Source organism: Dendrobium catenatum, unplaced genomic scaffold (assembly GCF_001605985.2).
Source record: "Dendrobium catenatum unplaced genomic scaffold, ASM160598v2 fragScaff_scaffold_1021, whole genome shotgun sequence".
Taxonomy (NCBI): domain Eukaryota; kingdom Viridiplantae; phylum Streptophyta; class Magnoliopsida; order Asparagales; family Orchidaceae; genus Dendrobium; species Dendrobium catenatum.
In genome coordinates, this window is record NW_021319483.1 from 3,226,558 (window position 1) to 3,243,592 (window position 17,035).

Here is a 17,035-nt window from a genome sequence, read left to right on the forward strand (position 1 = left end):
GCCGAACAGCCACTTGAGACCCTGTGCTCAACCAGGACACCACCTGAGGCCCGGACTTCTACTGGGCCACTACCTGACGCCTAGAGTTCTACCAGAGTATCGCCCTACTACAACGGTCTTTCAGATCCCGGTCTCCTACCGACTACGGTCATACCGACCTCCGTCGCCTACTATGGTCCTTCCGACCTCCATCAACAGACAACGGTCTTTCAGACTCCGGTTTCCTGCCGACTACGTTCCTCCCGTCCTCCGTTGCCTACTATGGCCACTCCGACCTCCATCACCAGACAACGGTCACTCAGACCCCGGTCTCCTGCCGACTACGGTCCTCCCGACCTCCGTCGCCTACTATGGTCCTTCCGACCTCCATCATTAGACAACGGTCTTTCCGACCTCCATCCTATCGACTATGGTAATGCTGACAAAACAAATACATTTATTGTAACTCCCACAATGTAATACACTCTATATGATGTACATTTGTGACATCAAGCCAAGGCCTTCTCAGGGAGAAGGCCTCATTTGTAATCGACTACAAATACTAGTGGATTCATTCAAACTGGACCAGGCCTCGTGGTTTTTCCCCCTTTTCAGGGGTTTTCCACGTAAAAACTCTTGTGTCTCTTGTGAACGCTACACCCTCTCACTTATCTGGTTGTGTGCTGGATCTTCGTACAATGCTAAGACGTTAAACTATATATTTCTCTACCGCCGCGAATACTCCAGGACGCAACATATATAAAATAATAATAATAATAATAAACATGTATTTATACATATAATGTTAACTTAATAAGTAAAAAGAATTTCAAAGTTCATGCTCAGTTTAATTTTGAGGAAATATTATATTATCTTCATCCAACGAGATTCCGTCATAAACATGCTCACATTCATTGTCAGTGCATGCAGTAGCTAAGGCTTACACAACTCTTTATTGTCTATTATTTCATTAAGAAACTTGAGCAATAGCCAATAATCTGTACGATCGGAAGCTGCGACAGTCGTTGGCTATCGGCTCCCAGCAAAATTTTTTTTTTTTTTAATCACGGTACTCTCGGATTACAATATCCGGTAAGGTCAACTTGTAAAAAGGATGCTCTTTTAGTTCTTCGTTTATTTCTCTTTTAACTTTTTTTTTTCTTTCCTTGAATTCCTTAGCAGGCAATCTTGGAAATTTTCAAGTAGAATAGTTATTATTGGTCACCAAACTATAGATTGATCTTGCCGAGCTTTCTCTCTACTGTAAACGGATGAATCTATGGTTTCATGGAACTGTTTCCTTATGCAAACCCTTAACTCGGTATGATTAGGGTAGCCCGCATTTTTTGATAGATGTCCTTGAACGTTGTCTACTGGTTTAAGAATTACTATTTCCACTGTGAAGTTTTACAATTTTTGTTAACGTTGAGGCCTTATTTAAAGATGATTGGATTTAGTATTTTTGAATCTTAATTGTTGAAAATATGCGCATTCAGTTTTCCTTAAGTTGGGTGAAGCAAAAGCGTTCTTTTTAGTTCCTTGTATTGTTCTATTTGCCCTCCATGGATCCCTTACAAGCCATTGCTTCTGCTACACAAATTGTGGCAAGCATGGTGGGAGCTGTCAGTGCACTAGAAGAAGCCTATCGAGACCTCAGAGAAGCTCCCAAAAGAATCAGAATTCTTGAATTATTTGTATGTGATCTTGAGAATGTGTTTAAAAACATCAAGCAAAAGCATGCCCATAAACTTCATAACAGCCAACTCGAGCGCCAACATCTTAGCTTGGGTGCACTTATTGAAAGATTGCATGTCAATTTGTCCAAGGCAAGAAAAGAACTTTCCAAAGGTAAAACAAAGAGCTTTGGTAAGGTGGTGTGGATTTCCATGGTGGGTAATCCACTTTCCAAGGTGATTCAATCTATTAGAGATGATTTGACTTGGTGGCTTGAGCTGAAGAAGATCTCAGACGATATAGAGAAAGCTGTAGAATCCAACGCAGAATCTCTGCCTCCTCTTTTAAGGGTCACTGTTGAACAAGGTTATCCCGTGTCTAAGAAGTGTCATTATGTAAGAAAGCTGCTGAAGGAGGACAATTCAGCCAAGGTTATTCTAATTGTTGGCTTATCTGGTATTGGGAAATCTTGCTTGGCTCGTCAAGTTGCATCTAGTCCGCCCATTAGGTTTGTTCATGGTGCTGTTGAGCTTAGGTTTGGTCGATGGTGTAGCCGGGCAGCATGCAATGGAAATAGAATCGAGTATCACAAACGATTGGCAAAGAGGATATCTTGGGCTCTAATGCAGATTGGTTTCATAAAGAATTCTCAGGAAGTGATGAGTGCTGATCTGGAGGATATGACTAGCTTGCTTCAGACAGCATTGGTAGGCAAGAGCTTGTTAATTTTGCTTGATGACGTATGGGAGCAAGATATAGTAGAGAGATTTGCAAAGCTGTATAACAATGATTGTAAATATTTGGTGACCACAAGGAACGAGGCAGTTTTTGAAATTACAGAGGCTGAGAAGGTGGAAATATGCAAAGATGACATCAAAGAGATTAGCAGGGATATTCTTCTTCACCATTGTCTTCTCAGCCGTGATGAGCTACCGGTAAGGGTCTATACAACTATCGATTGATTTCTTTATTTACATATAATGTCACAGTAGGTAAGAGTGTTGGGGTTAGTTATTGAGTCTCAAATTGAAGAATTGTTGAATATATTGGTTTTTGAATAGAACTGCGTTTAAGTTTTGGGTTGAATAGGCATCTCTCCACTAGCATAATGGGTCTAACTTGGTGCCCAGTGATCTACATGCCTTAATATATATATTTTACTCATTTGCTTGTTCCTATCCTTCCATTTCAGCTGTATTGAATTAATGGTTTTGGATGACAAGTAGTTTACCTGCAAGTAATGATATCAAAATACAAATCACATATAAAAGTTCATCATTACAAAAAGGATTATTTAAGATATAAAACAAATAATGGAGCTGATTTCATGTTATTATGTGTATATAGACTTATAATATACATTATTACAGCTACCAAAGAAATTATGTAAGATCTAAAATGTTTGGTCAAACAAAGCTCTACTGATCCAAGTAGCTAACTGCTGAAATCTCCACCGCAGCAGCTTTTCTATAAAAATACCAACGAATCTCTTCAACACTTCACTTGGTGGAACAACTCCTTTCTCCTGATACTTGCTGGCAAATCATTTGAACTCTCTACCTCTCTCCTCAGCTGTAGACATCAATTTAGAAAACGGGAAGTCTTCATATTAATCAGTAACAACAGCCATTTGGAGCTTCTTACCATATACGCCTATTTGTTCATATCCCATTACAATACAATGTAACGGTTTTGTTGCTTGTTCCCTTTTCTGTTGTTGGTGCATATTTGATCTAGCATGTTAGACTATATATCCAATATATTTATCGACTGCTGAAGATTGAGCTTTAGTTGCATTCTTGCTATTTCGTGCTTAACAATAATTCAAGGAGTATTTCAGGTACGCATTTGTTTTCTAATTTCTTCCTATGATCATACCTTATAAAATTTGATTTTAATAAAATAGAACTTTATTACATTTGTTTGGTATAGTTTTATTTGTGTTATAGGTAATTTAATCCATTTCAATGATGAACTCAATGCTAAATTTTAATTTACTGAATTATAAATATTTTAATTTAATTGCAACAAGCATAATTGTCATAAGTTATGTTTTACCATTCACATGTGTATAATGATTATAATATTACAGGTTTATGTCCTTATGGATGAAGCATGATGTGAATATGGCATGATTTGCCATGTTCCTAATTTTTGTTTGTAGGGAACCCTACGATAGAAAATATTAGAAACATGAACAATTCAGGAATCGACACTCCTCTATACATGTTTCTATTTTTGTACACTAGATTCATTATTATATTGGCGGCTCTGTGACACTTTTATATTACCTGGGTTAGTGAAGGTATGGACGAATACAAACTACTCACTTGTAGGTTAGGACCACTAAAACACAGAACACGACTAACTTATGATTTTAGCGGAAGTTGTGATCGAGCATATTGGCTCATCACACGGGGATATAAATAGCTGACTTAGACATATATTGTGTCATCCTCTATCCTTTGATGACATTTACTATATCATGCCCTTGTGAGTATGCTTATAGTATATGATTCATACACCCTAGGATAGATAACTTAGACATAAAATCCACACACACATAGACACCATCTTCATCTAGTCACTCTAGGATGTGCCCATCTCCTCTTCCTTATGAATGAAGCACTTTATACTTTTACACGCAACTAGGTGAATTGATTGGCATTCCTGATCTAGGCAGGATGTAAGTCCAAGCTTCTATTTTCTTTATGACATTGAGATGACAGTTGGGTCTTCTTAGTTACATCGACTAAGATTTGACATCTTCTCTACCTTATTGATAAGATGTACAAGGATCGGGCTTACTTGATTTCACACAATCAAGTTATAAGTCCCATCTTCCATATCTTTTTCTATTATTCCACATCATCCCTTCCCTTTTGCGTCTCCTCTACCACATTGAGGGATATTCGGGATTTCTTTCTTATCTTTGATGTATTCTCTACCAGATCGAGGAGACATTTGGCTTTCTTGGTCGCATGCAACCAAATTGTAAGTCTCATTTTAGCATCTCCTCTACCACATTGAGAAGGTATCCAGACTTGTTTGATCACACACAATCAAGCTATTTCTTACTCTTTGGATGTCTTCTCTATCACTTTGAAAAGATATCTGTATTTGTCCTATTTTCTCTACCATATTAAGGAGATGTTCATATTTTTCACATTCATCCCATCTTTTCTACCACATTGAGCCCTGCCAAGCACTACCACACGCTACTATAAGTTCAATATGAGTTTCTCTCTCATATTTTAGTGGAGTGTAATTCCCATCTGTTAGCCTAGGACTAAATCCATACCCTTGTTTAACGAGGTTCCTTTGGATGAGGTAACTCATGATTGAGAAAAATGATCCTCTAGTCACCACATGACCAAGTAAACTAAGGACATCGACAAACCCGAAACTATGGAATCTTGGTTGGGGGCGTTATACTCTCTTGTTAGGTTAGTCTTTATTTTCTTACCATTTGCTCATTCTGATTTTCACCTTATTAGAACTACATCTATCATTCTTGATTTGAACACATGCATTGACTCCTTAATTGCAAGTGTTTTAGGACAGATCCGAAATTAGGGGTGTAAATGAGTCGAGTCGGGCTCAAGTCACCCCTTAGCTTGAGCTTGATTAATTAATTGAGTTCGAGCTCAAGATCAAGCTTAATTCTATGAGTTCGAGCCGACTCACGAGCTGACTCATTTATAACAAAAGAAAAAATAATTATGTTTCAAATAATTATTATAATAAAATTAAAAAAAAGGAGAAATTAGAAGATAGATAATAAAATCACTTGATATAAAAAAAGTGAGAAATAATTTTTAAAAATTTATAATAGCATTTTACTTGCACTCCTGAATGCTAATATATTTGAAGTGTAATGTACAACAATATTTGATGAGTCGGCTCACGAGCTAACTAATTGAGTCATGATTGATTCAAGATGGGCTCCTTAGCTTATCAAGCTCGGCTCACGAGGCATTTATCGAGTTGAGCTCGAGTTAGCTTGACTCACTTACACCCCTATCTGAGATGTAATTAACCCCACAAGCTTGCTCTTTTGGAAGATCTTGACCCCATTATTAAAATATGCTTTGTTTGGAACTACATTCCTAGTATGGGAAATTTCTGGGATATATATACTTAATTTGTTTTCCATTGATCCTCATGAGCCTGTAGAGTGCGTTGATTAACTACAATTAGTCCTCTATTACAATGCCACAGGTGTGTTTTGAAGTCCACATTTGATCTTATTTATTATACTCCCAAAATTTAAAGGGCGGTGAGAAAAGTTGATATGCTCTTAGTTATAAAAAAACAACAACATCAAGCCTTTATCCCACTACGTGGGATTGGCTACATGAATCTTTTTCCTCCATTGTGTTATGTTAAGAGTCAAATTCTCATTTAATTTTAATTAAAAAAATCATTTATACTATTTCTAACCAGGTCTTTTTAGGTCTACCTCTACCTTTCTTAACATAGACTAAATTTAATACATTTACTCTCCTAATTAGGTCATCGGAAGGCCGACATTTTATGTGACCAAACCATCTAATGCGACTCTTTCTAATCTTATCTGCCACTGGAGGAACTCCAACCTTTTCATGTATATGCTCGTTTCGCATTCTGTCGTTTCGCATTCTGTCTTTGAGAGTAAAGCCACTCATCCACCTAAGAATCCTCATCTCTGCAACACTTAACTTAATTTTATGCTTCATTTTTAATGACTAACATTCTGCACCATAAAGCATTGCAAGTCTCACCACTATCTTATAGAAAATTTCTTAAATTTGAGGGATACTTTTCTATCACACAGCAGACCTGATGCATTCCTCCACTTAAACCATCCAACTTGAATACCATTAATAAGATAATAGACCTGAGATATCTAAAACAAGTACTCTTATTAATGATTTGATCGCCAAAAGTCACAATCCTCCCATTAGATCTATTATTACTAAAATTACACTCTATGTATTCGGTTTTAGATCTACTCAAATAGAAACCTTTAGACTCTAATGTTGACCTCCATAATTCAACTTTATCTTCAACTCCCTCTCTAGTCTTATCAAAACGTAGAATATCATCAACAAAAAGCATACACTAGGGTACATCATCTTGCTAATGTCTAGTAAGAACATCCATGACTAAAGCAAAAAGATATGGGCTTAGAGTTGATCCTTGATGTAATCAAATTGAAATAGAAAAAATACTTGGTCAAACCACCTTGTGTTTGAACATAACTAATAGCTCCTGCATACATATTCTTAATGATTTGAGTATAAGCATTATTAACCTTTTTTATTTTAACTCTCCATAACAATTCTCTTGAAACTTATCATATGCTTTCTCTAAATCAATAAATATCATATAATATGCTCTTATCTATGATTTAAAAAAAATATTTTTTTGCTCATTAATGAACTAGGTGAGATAATCTCCCTAAATAATGTAAATTTTGTCTGCTATTTTAAGTTTTCTGTAGTTTATTTTTAGTCATCACCATTGCTCCCGTGTGCCTACTTTTTTTCAATAGGGACTGGGCTGCACACAGTAGTTTAATCCAGAAATCAAATTATAGTTTTTTTTTTTTAAAGCAATGCATTAATAGAAGAAGCCTGTGTAGGTTTTTCTATCAGCTGAAGGCTTAAGGTTGTGCAAGCGACTTCATAGTTTAGTATCCATCTTAAAACGCACGAGGTTCTCATAATCATCATAGCAATGCACTGGAGCTAACCTAGGTTTTCCTGTAACTTTACTCTGAAGTTAGGTATGTTGTGATAAAATCCATCTTAGCTTAAAAAACCACCGTTATCTCATCTAAGTTTTCATTAAAAATTTAGGTGTTGAAGTGATTAAATTGACTAGCCATGGGTAAGTTTCATTCAAGAAATTCAACAGAGCAACAACTCATTGCTCCTTCACTTCATTTTGAGATATAATCGAAATTCAATTTCATATTTTGTTAAAAGCTAAACTCCGATGTTTCTTGTCATAGTCTACTGCAGAAAGGTTGCTTGACCGTTGTGGCCACCATCCTTTAACAGTTGCAGTCATGGGCAAGGCTCTGAGAAAGGAGACGAGACTGGATAAATGGGAAAAGGCCATATTTAACCTCTCAACATATGCAACTTGGTCTGAAAGCCCAATTTCATATACAAATGAAAAGAATTCAGAGAGCACTTTAACCATCTTTGGCTCATTTGAATTTAGCTTGGAAGCCATGCCTGAACAGTCTCGGACTTTCTTCCTTGCTCTTGCTGCAATTTCGTGGACCGAACCAGTACCAGAGGCTTGCCTAGAGGCATTATGGACTGTTTTAGGACAAGTAACTCTCTTCCCCCTCATAATGTCAAAGCTAGTAGAAGGATCCCTAGTAATCAAGATGGACACACAGTTATCCTATCATGTTCATGATATGGTTTCTCTCTACCTTGAAAATAAAACAGAAGATGCAATCAGCCGAATTCTTATGAAATCCTCTGCTGATTCTGCTGCCTCAATTGCTCCTTGGCTTTTCATCTTTGGAAAAGAGACTGCTAAGTTTATTTCCAAGGAGAAGATGGAGTCCTTTCTTAATGCACAGGAGATGCAAGTCATCAATACTTTGGAAAACATCATTCAGTCACTCATGGCAAGCAAATCAATCTCTGAACTTGAAGCTAGCAGAAAGAGTTTCAGTGTTATACTTGGTCCTAGAGCTGCAGAGCTCATCTCAACTAGTAATGGCTCACAAGCACTAATTGTCGCAGTTTCTAAGACTATCACAACCATTTTTACCAAAGAAGATTATTGTGACCATGCCCTCTCCTTTGAAAGCACTGTTGCAATTGATAGACTACTGAGTCTTTTACAGGACTGCGATAACTTGCAAAGTCTAGCAATTGTTACAAACTGCGTGGCAAAGATTGCGGAGTTTGGGAACACTTCAACTATTGACAAGGTTCTAATGAGCGTTCCAATGAATCAGCTAGCTGAGCTATTTGCTCCAGAAAGTGAGGAATGGTATGAGAGCGCATGCACATCTCTAATGTCGCTTACAAAGGCTGGCAAATCTAAAGCAGTTGAAATGATGATGGCTTCCGGAATTGATAAGAGGCTTCTTGTGCTCCTCAAGAACGGCTCTGAGGTTGCACAGCATCATGCTATTGTTGCTCTCAAGACATTTTATGAGCTTGATGGGGTGAATGAACAAAGTCTTCTTCCTCCTGGGGCCTTGAACAATTTGCCATGGAATGTTAGGCTTAGCTTTGAAACGTTCAAAATTTCAGATAGAACCATTACGTGTTCTCCTAAGGCTAAACTATTTGAAGATCTGCTTGATAGGACCCTTAGCAAGGAAAGAAAACAGGTTTCTGAGGCATTGCAGGAGATGATACCTATTGTTGAGAAAGCAAGTGACCCAATGATCTGCGAAATGATCTTAAAAAGCCACTTGGTTGAAAGATTAGCTTCACTTCTGCAAAACCGAGATGGGGAATGGGATCGTGCAAGGTCGGAGTCTGCTTTCATTCTGATGAAACTAACATGCTCTGGAGGCGAACCCTTCATCCGAAGGATTTTAAAGTCTGATATTATTCTGGAGTTAGTCAGGATGATGCAATACTTCAAAGAGGATTTACAGGACTCAGCATATATGGCTCTACATCATATTATATTTGGGAAGGGAAGTGGCCTGTTCTTTAACAGATTACTACAGATGGGAGTCATAGAGAGATTAATACAAGGGCTAGATAGCAAGTTATTGAAGACAAAGGAGCTGAACATGCTCTTTCTAGTTGATCTAGTTGAGGCAGGAAGCAAGCCTTGTATAGAAAGAATGTTATCATTGGGATTGATTGAGAAGTTGGTAAATATGGAGAAGGGTGGTGGGAAACTCGGTGGCGGAGTTGTGAGGTTTCTGAGAGGCTTGGAATTGTGCAAGAACATCTCAGCTGCTGAGAGAACAGTGATTAAGCAGCAGATTGTTAGAAAGGTGAGGGAAGCTGTGGTTGGTCATAAGTTAGAATCAAGTCTTGTCGCTTCAGTGGAAGACTTTGTTTCAGAAAGCTCTAGAGGTAGCAGCGGCTCTAAGCAAAGGAAGTAACTTCCATCTTCATTAAGATGTAAAATTTCAACTGAAGCTTTGGAATGCAAGGAATACGATTTGACATGCATTGAACACAAGGTATGCACGACATATCCAATTAAAAATAAATAAATTTAAAAATATTGGTGTATTATGATTTATGAGTTAAGTTAAATAATAATAATGAAAATTATGTGTTGACCTAAACATTAAAAAAAAACGCTCAAATCTTAAGTACCAGTCTGCTGTCGTGCTCCACATGAACTCTGCATGTCGACACCCATTCCGCTCCGTCTTCTCTGTATGATCTCCGCTCCGCTCGTGTTGATAAAATGAGAAGACGAACGAGGCTTTGTTCTTCTTTTTCCCGCACTCCAGAGCCGCTTGATCCAACTCCTTCCATTACCTCTGATCACACACAGCGTCCGGTTCCCTCTGCTGCCTCTGAACTCCAACACCCTATTTGGCCTCCTCTGCTCGATCGAACGAGCAATTTGACCTCATGCACGTTGCTTCAATCCAATTCTGTCAGTTCGAACTTCATGAACCCAGTCGAAGCCAAACTCACGACCCAGCCCTCGATTCTAGCTATTGTGACGATCCCACAGCTTTTCTCCCTCCAGTCGAGCTCTGCCCGATCCCTGTACGTTTACTCCACTCTAAACCAACACCTCTTCTTCCAACCAATTGAATCTAATGACCTCCTATTGATCGGACCCCAACCTCACACGATCCAGCTCCCCTGCTTCAGTTGAATCCCTGCATCTATTCGAACGAAATCCCGTGCAGTCAAGATCTATTTCGATCCCGTCACTATGCTTGATTCCCGCCGACTTCCTCATGCAGCTCACAACACCATCTGAATCCCCTAACCTCATTTTTTTATTTGTAATAATAATAATTATAAAAAAAGGAAAAAAAAAAGAAGAAATAAGAAAAAATAAACATATTTGTACATTTTTTCATCGTGGTTGTCCTTGGCCAACATGGTCGCCGTTGACCCGATCGCAAAGGTATTATCCCCAAACCTTGTTCTTGGCACTTGCAATGCGGCAAGCAACCACTTATGTCTGCTTTTTTTAGCGCAGTGGGAGGAAACTCGTGTCGGTACCTGCGGCGAGACAGGTAAGCCTTGTGCACACTTTTTTTAGTGTGAGGGGGTAAATTTAAGTACCCGTATACGTGAGAGGTTGGGGTCCGATCAATAGGAGGTCGCTGATATTTTACCAAAGGAAGGTCTTAATTATGGCACTAAACATATAATGTTGAATGATTCTGTAGAGTCAAAAAATGATTAGTTGAATAATATCTCATTCTATTATATCTTCAGAGATATCAGGTCTTCCAGAGAAATGTTGCATTATTTGAGTGTAGAACAAATATCTAGAGATCAAGCCCCACAATTTAATGTCCTACATATGCATCGTAAGTGCATAGAATAGGCTCCTCAAGTATATTATTCTGGTGAGAAGATCGCAAAATTGGAGGCTGGACTTTCAAGATATTAGTTGCAATTGTGGGTTGAAAAAAGTCACTCCTTGTTGTTATGTCAAGAGTTGTAGGAGAAGCTTCCATGTTTCATGTGCATGTCAGATACTAGAATATCGTTGGGACACTGAAAACTATATTGTGCTCGATCATGTTCACACTTTTAGGAGGCTACCTTGTGACAAGCTGAAGATAAAGAAATATTACATCAGCAAGTTTGAGTTGCATGATTTGAGCTTGAAGTGTTGTAAGGGAAGCTTAAGATTGTTGAGGCATTAGCTTCGGATACAAAGAAATGATACTTGACATATGTTGTTCATTAATGCTATTGTTGCCAATGATCTGTAAATGTTGTATGAAAATACGCTGGTAAATAACGCCACCGGATTTGCAATGCTCGTACAAGCGGACATAAGGCGCTTATAGATGCCAAAATGAAATCTTGCACACTTTTTCAACAATAGTCGTTTGTGTAAATCATTATAATCAAATATTTAAAAATGCCCCCTCATGCATTAAAATATGATTACCCGCATGGGCCCCGATGAGCGTGTAGTATGCACACATGATTTCTGAGGATGTTATGCGGGTGAAATAATAAACTTAAGTTCAAGCTCAATCCTCATATGCGAGCAGATAGGAGTTGATACGACACAGATATACGATCACATAGATATACGATCACGACGTCGACCAAAATATCTGTTTTAATATGTTCATATTAAGCTTTCAAGATTTATAACAAAGAAAATTCATTAATTGAGGCATAAAGCCGGCAATAAACTCGATCCTCTATTGACAAGTTGACAGAGTCGATAATGTTCAACTAATAAGATAAAAATGCCCATAAATACTCCGATAATGACCGTGTTGAATGTTTATCTCATTTGGAGGGGACCACTAACATTTAATATCTCTCACAAATTCTCATGATAACCCCAAGAAACTAAAAAATCATCAAAACTTGAAATATTTAAAATTGATATAAATTACCTAAACACCTAAATCAAAAATACCAATCCATCCTCCATGACAGTTTGTTAAGGTGGACAAATCTGAAAATCACTTCAGCTTACAAAGAACAAATGCCCGGTCGAGAATATCACTAGGATTCATTCTCAATACGTCTCTTGCCGGAGCCTGTAAGTTCCCCAACATCGCTAAATCATTGAGTAATGAATAAATATGATATGACCGATAGGGCACAAAGTCCTGTGTTAGTTAAGATGGATTCCAAATTTTCCTTTTAGATAAATATCTATCCCAAGTCTACAAGGTACTCTTGAATGAAGCAACCCATGGTTGACAATAAGTATCCTTCTATCAAGTTGTGTTGACTACCTCCTCTGAATAAGTAGACTCGAGACCATGATGGCCCGGGACGACAAAACCATGAGATCTTGATTGTGTTTATCATCAGTCCCCCCGCCATCCGCTTTAAGTGCAAGGTGTTGAATTTTTAATTTTAAATAATAAATTCTTAAATACATAAAGATGTTGCTACTATGCATCAAATATTACATATCTGTTTGACGACTTGCCTAATCGAATGCTCTCTCTCGTTATCGGGAGGGGCAATTAACTATAGGGGCTTGCACCTATAGTAAATATGAACTGAGATTATGAAGTCCTCGCAAAATGAGGATGAAATCTCTGGGTAATGTTTTATTCATAATCCAATATGACTTCTGAAAATTTGTCTCATAACACAAGCATTAAAACTCTCATTGACAACCCGAAGAAAAGAAAAGGGGCTGCAGAGAGGCCGGAGCGTGAATTTTCGGATCACAGATTTTTTTGCTATTCCAATGGTGAAGGTTTCTTTTTTCATCATCTATAGGTTGTAGTGGCAAATCAATATGTAATAATAATAATAATAATACAATAAATAGTGCTAAAGTACTAGAACACCAATAAAAAGTGTACTTAACATTTTAACTTACTTGCAAACTGCTTATATAGAGATTTTTTGAACACTTCACAGAATACTTGCCAAAAAGTTGTAGAAGACAATCCATTGGGTTGAGAAGTACCCCAGCGCTCAAGGTTGTTGAAAATGAAATGCTGGTTAAACGCTTCTAAAATGCTTGCTGCCATGACAGTCGGTGTGCAACATGCTCGGCCATGCTTTATAGCATTACGATTCCGCCAACACTGATAAGTAGCATAACAATATGGTAATGCCCAATAATGAGAATTGCTTAAAGAATCTTGTAACTCCTGTAACTGATGAAACCGAGGAGTGAAAAAAACCCATTGTTGTAAAACATCTAAAGTATCATGTAATTGCTTGCAACGGCCAACTACGTGGTCAATATCTTCACACTCTTGGCAACCCACGAACCTGGAGCCAGCTGTTAATATGAGAATCTTGGATAAATGCGCTCTTCTCAAAGCAATATTAAAACAGAGTAATAAATTCCATTTACTTTCAAATTGTTATTTGGTTGGTTTATTAAATATGTTTCTTTATAATTCCTTTGTCATTTTCAAAAGTTGTCTTCATAGGAGCTAATAAATTGGGAAACTAAATGTATGTCCATATATGCCTACAAAAATAACTTGCAAGTACTTGAGAAATGAGCCTCGTCCGGAGGAATAGTTGCTAGAAATATGCTATAGATATGCAGGTATTCACCCTATTGGAGTTTGCGGCATAGAAGCTCGCCCTCGGAGGATCAGGTCAAGGATGTGCGTATTCGGAGCAAGTTAAATTGGAGGACTCGTCTCAACAAGCTTCACTTGAAAAGGCACTCGCCTTACAACGACTCGACTTTCTTAGTAGTTCTCCTTATCTTAAGGTTATTCACCGTTGATGGATATCCTTACCCAAGCTATAAGAGGCGCACATACATGTGAAGCACAGAGTCATGGCTCAATCAACTAATTTTGTCCCAAATTCATAGTTACATTCACTTAGAAGACTTGCCGTTCATCCCAAGAGATTTGCCCCTCATTTGGTGGATTTGCGGAAGGTGCTCACCCAAGGCACTTGCCCTTAAGGACTCGGCGGAGTATTCACTGTCGGCATCTCAAGCCACATCATAAGCAAATGACCACGTGCATACCATCTAGACTAGTTTATGTTTCTATGTTATTATGCACTAATCTGCTAAACCCCTATAAATAAGAGGTTAAGATGCATGTTTTGCACTTCATGTCATTTTTATTATTCATAAATATTATTTGATCTCTTAATTGTTCTTCATACTCATTTATTCCTTCATCGTGTCTTTTTGCTCTAGCTAGTTAAACTTGTTAGTAGGGGCAAATGTCATTCACTAACAAATTTGGATCAAATATATACGTCTTTAAAATTTTTACTTGATTGATGTGAATCTCATGCATTATTTGTGTTTAATATTTTTATAATTAAATTCATAGCCATTTGAACTCTGATTTTAGCAAATTTATTGAGGAATTAAGCATCATGACAAGAATAGCTGAACACAATCAACAATAATCAAATTTTGAGTCCAAAAAGCTCAAATCAAGCAGTTAAGTATGAATGATAATTTTAGGATATCAATTGAAGGACTAAGTTGTCTCCAAATTTTGTATACTTATAATTAAATAGAGTGGCTCAATAATATGAATCTAAGAAGTCTAAATATCATTTAACTCCAATGTCATTAGCACACTTAAATTTTGTTTAACATTCGACACTAACTTTTGATGCTTCCCATCGATATCGGCTGACTATCATCGTATGACTATCTTCGCTTGCCCGTTGTTATATGACCACCGCTATTTGGCCACCATATTAAGAATTTTTATAGAATTTTTTGGCATTTGACGCTGGTTCTTAATTTAAATTGCATGGATATATATTAACTCGTATCATTCCTCTTTATGGCTAATGTGGCAGCCATTCTAAAAGTGATTTTTGAATAAAAGTTTTAACTATTTTCCTTTATAGATAGCTTTCTATGCGAATGAATTTTATATTATCTTTTGATAAAAAAAAAAAAAAACTTTTCTATTTGGTTAGGTAACAAACCAAAAAAATTTTTTTTTTTTTACAGTGAAATCAATAAGGTCCACGAACTGAGCTGAGCATCATTTATATTTAACTCGTTTGTTTTAAAATAATATCCTTAGTCCATTTTCAGGCGGAATTTATTTTCCATTTCTTTCATTTTTATTTCCTATACACACAATTTAATAATATCTTTTTTTTTGGAAAATAAATAATATATTTTTACTGATAAATTAGATCGGACTATCATTCAAATTTTCCCATCACGCGAGTTTAAATATTTGCCACATATCGTTATTATTAATCAATTCAAATATTCATTTAAAAAAATAAGAGATACTCGAAACATAAATGAAAGTAAAATATATAGAAAATTTGAAGAAGATAAATGCTAATTTTAAGAAATTATTTATAATAAAAAATTAACTCATTATTAAATATAAAAGTAATATAAATTCAAAATTAGAATCCCTAAAAACTAACAAAGGAACAGGTGAGAACTAATCTTAGCATTGGTGGGGTTTTGATCATGTGATTGACATGTGCAAATGCGTCATATTACAGAATTGCCCCTATTTAATTCAAACTATAAGCATGCATCTTTTAACATAAAAAAATGGCATTCTCTGACCTCTCTGTTGACAATAAGTCTCACTCATCTTGTTTTGAAGAAAGTCATTGATAAATTTAGGTTAATTGAATAAAACAATTAAAAATATAATCAAAGGTACACTGAAAAATATCTATCCATCAAAATATAAATGAAATTTAAAGATTATAATAACTCGAAGTAAATAGCTATTAAATTGATGAAATAATTTATGATTTTATTTATCTTTTCCAAATTTGAAATGAAAATCTAAGATCTCTCTCATGTAAGATGCATGTGCAAATTATATATATATCATAAAGCCAACAGATGTAAATTTATCAAAAAATAAATTTGGTAGAAAAATATTACTTGTTGAAATATAAATGACAGTGAGAGTCATAATAATCCGAGAGTTGATACGTCACCAAAAATTGTTTTGATTTGACACAAATCTTAATGCAAATATGAGATTAAGGCTTCAAAAATTAAAATCAGGATCATCTGATCTCCAATTCCAGCAAGCTTATTGGCAAATTGAACATCTCAAGCAGACAAATCCAAATACATCAATTTCGATTCAATCTGAGCCTAAATCAAAGATCTAAAGTCTACTTGGTTGCTTTAGAGCATTAATTGGACTACCAAATGTTATATGAATATGTCATACTTATAGTAGAATTGAGCGTCTCGATGAGACATCCAACGAGTCCAAGATCACTCAATTCTGAAATCATTAGGGAATCTAAATGCTTGATAAACGCTTCTTGATCAATGGGATCACTATAGTCGTCCAATGAAACACTCCAAGTACATGCCCTTGATCTTCTCCATATTTACAAGTCATACCACTCCGAAAAAAATTATAAATAGCTAATCATTTTTCATATGAAGGGGGAGGAGAAAGAGAGAGAGAGAGAGAGAGAGAGGAAGAAGAGAAGAAGAGAACTTGCTGAGTTCTCTTGCCGCTAACCACCGCCGGATCTTTTCCCGACCATTGATCGTCATTAGATTTCCTCCCAATCGTCGACCGCCACCGAATTTCTTTCTGACCATCACTGGACTTCTGCCCATTCTTCATCCACGGTTGAATATCTTCCCGACCACCAACCATCATTGGATTCTTTCACCCTTTTGTTGGTTGACGTTGGATCCCTTACTAACAACTAGTGGTTACTGGACTTTTGTTCGTTCTTCGACTATCGCCGGAACTCTTCCTGCATGATATCAATCTCGGATCTCCTCCCAAACTGCAATT

The 17,035-nt window shown here is 36.7% G+C and overlaps 1 protein-coding gene across 3 annotated transcripts; it reads left to right on the forward strand.

Moving 5' to 3' along the window:
* Window positions 1-880: 880 nt before the first annotated feature.
* LOC110102019 lies at window positions 881-13,589 on the forward strand. Of its 3 annotated transcripts, XR_003701804.1 has the most exons (4): window positions 881-1,071; window positions 1,162-2,588; window positions 7,652-9,820; window positions 13,194-13,589. XR_003701804.1 is itself a non-coding variant. In XM_028697888.1 (3 exons), the coding sequence occupies exons 2-3, from the start codon at window positions 1,542-1,544 to the stop codon at window positions 9,737-9,739; spliced, it is 3,135 nt and encodes a 1,044-aa protein (XP_028553721.1). In that variant the 5' UTR covers window positions 881-1,071; window positions 1,159-1,541; the 3' UTR covers window positions 9,740-10,648. The 3 variants fall into 3 exon arrangements, 2 of the variants coding, with proteins under 2 accessions (XP_028553721.1, XP_028553720.1); XM_028697888.1 differs by lacking the exon at window positions 13,194-13,589 and having other exon boundaries at window positions 1,159-2,588; window positions 7,652-10,648; XM_028697887.1 differs by lacking the exon at window positions 13,194-13,589 and having other exon boundaries at window positions 7,652-10,648.
* The last annotated feature ends 3,446 nt before the right edge of the window (window positions 13,590-17,035 follow it).

What these genes read in the sequence shown, in the direction of transcription:
- LOC110102019 (XM_028697888.1), top strand. Translation starts at nt 1,542, where the DNA reads ATGGATCCCTTACAAGCCATTGCTTCTGCTACACAAATTGTGGCAAGC. An exon ending in TCAGCCGTGATGAGCTACCG is followed by an intron (nt 2,589 to 7,651) that starts GTAAGGGTCTAT and finishes TTCTTGTCATAG; the next exon opens with TCTACTGCAGAAAGGTTGCT.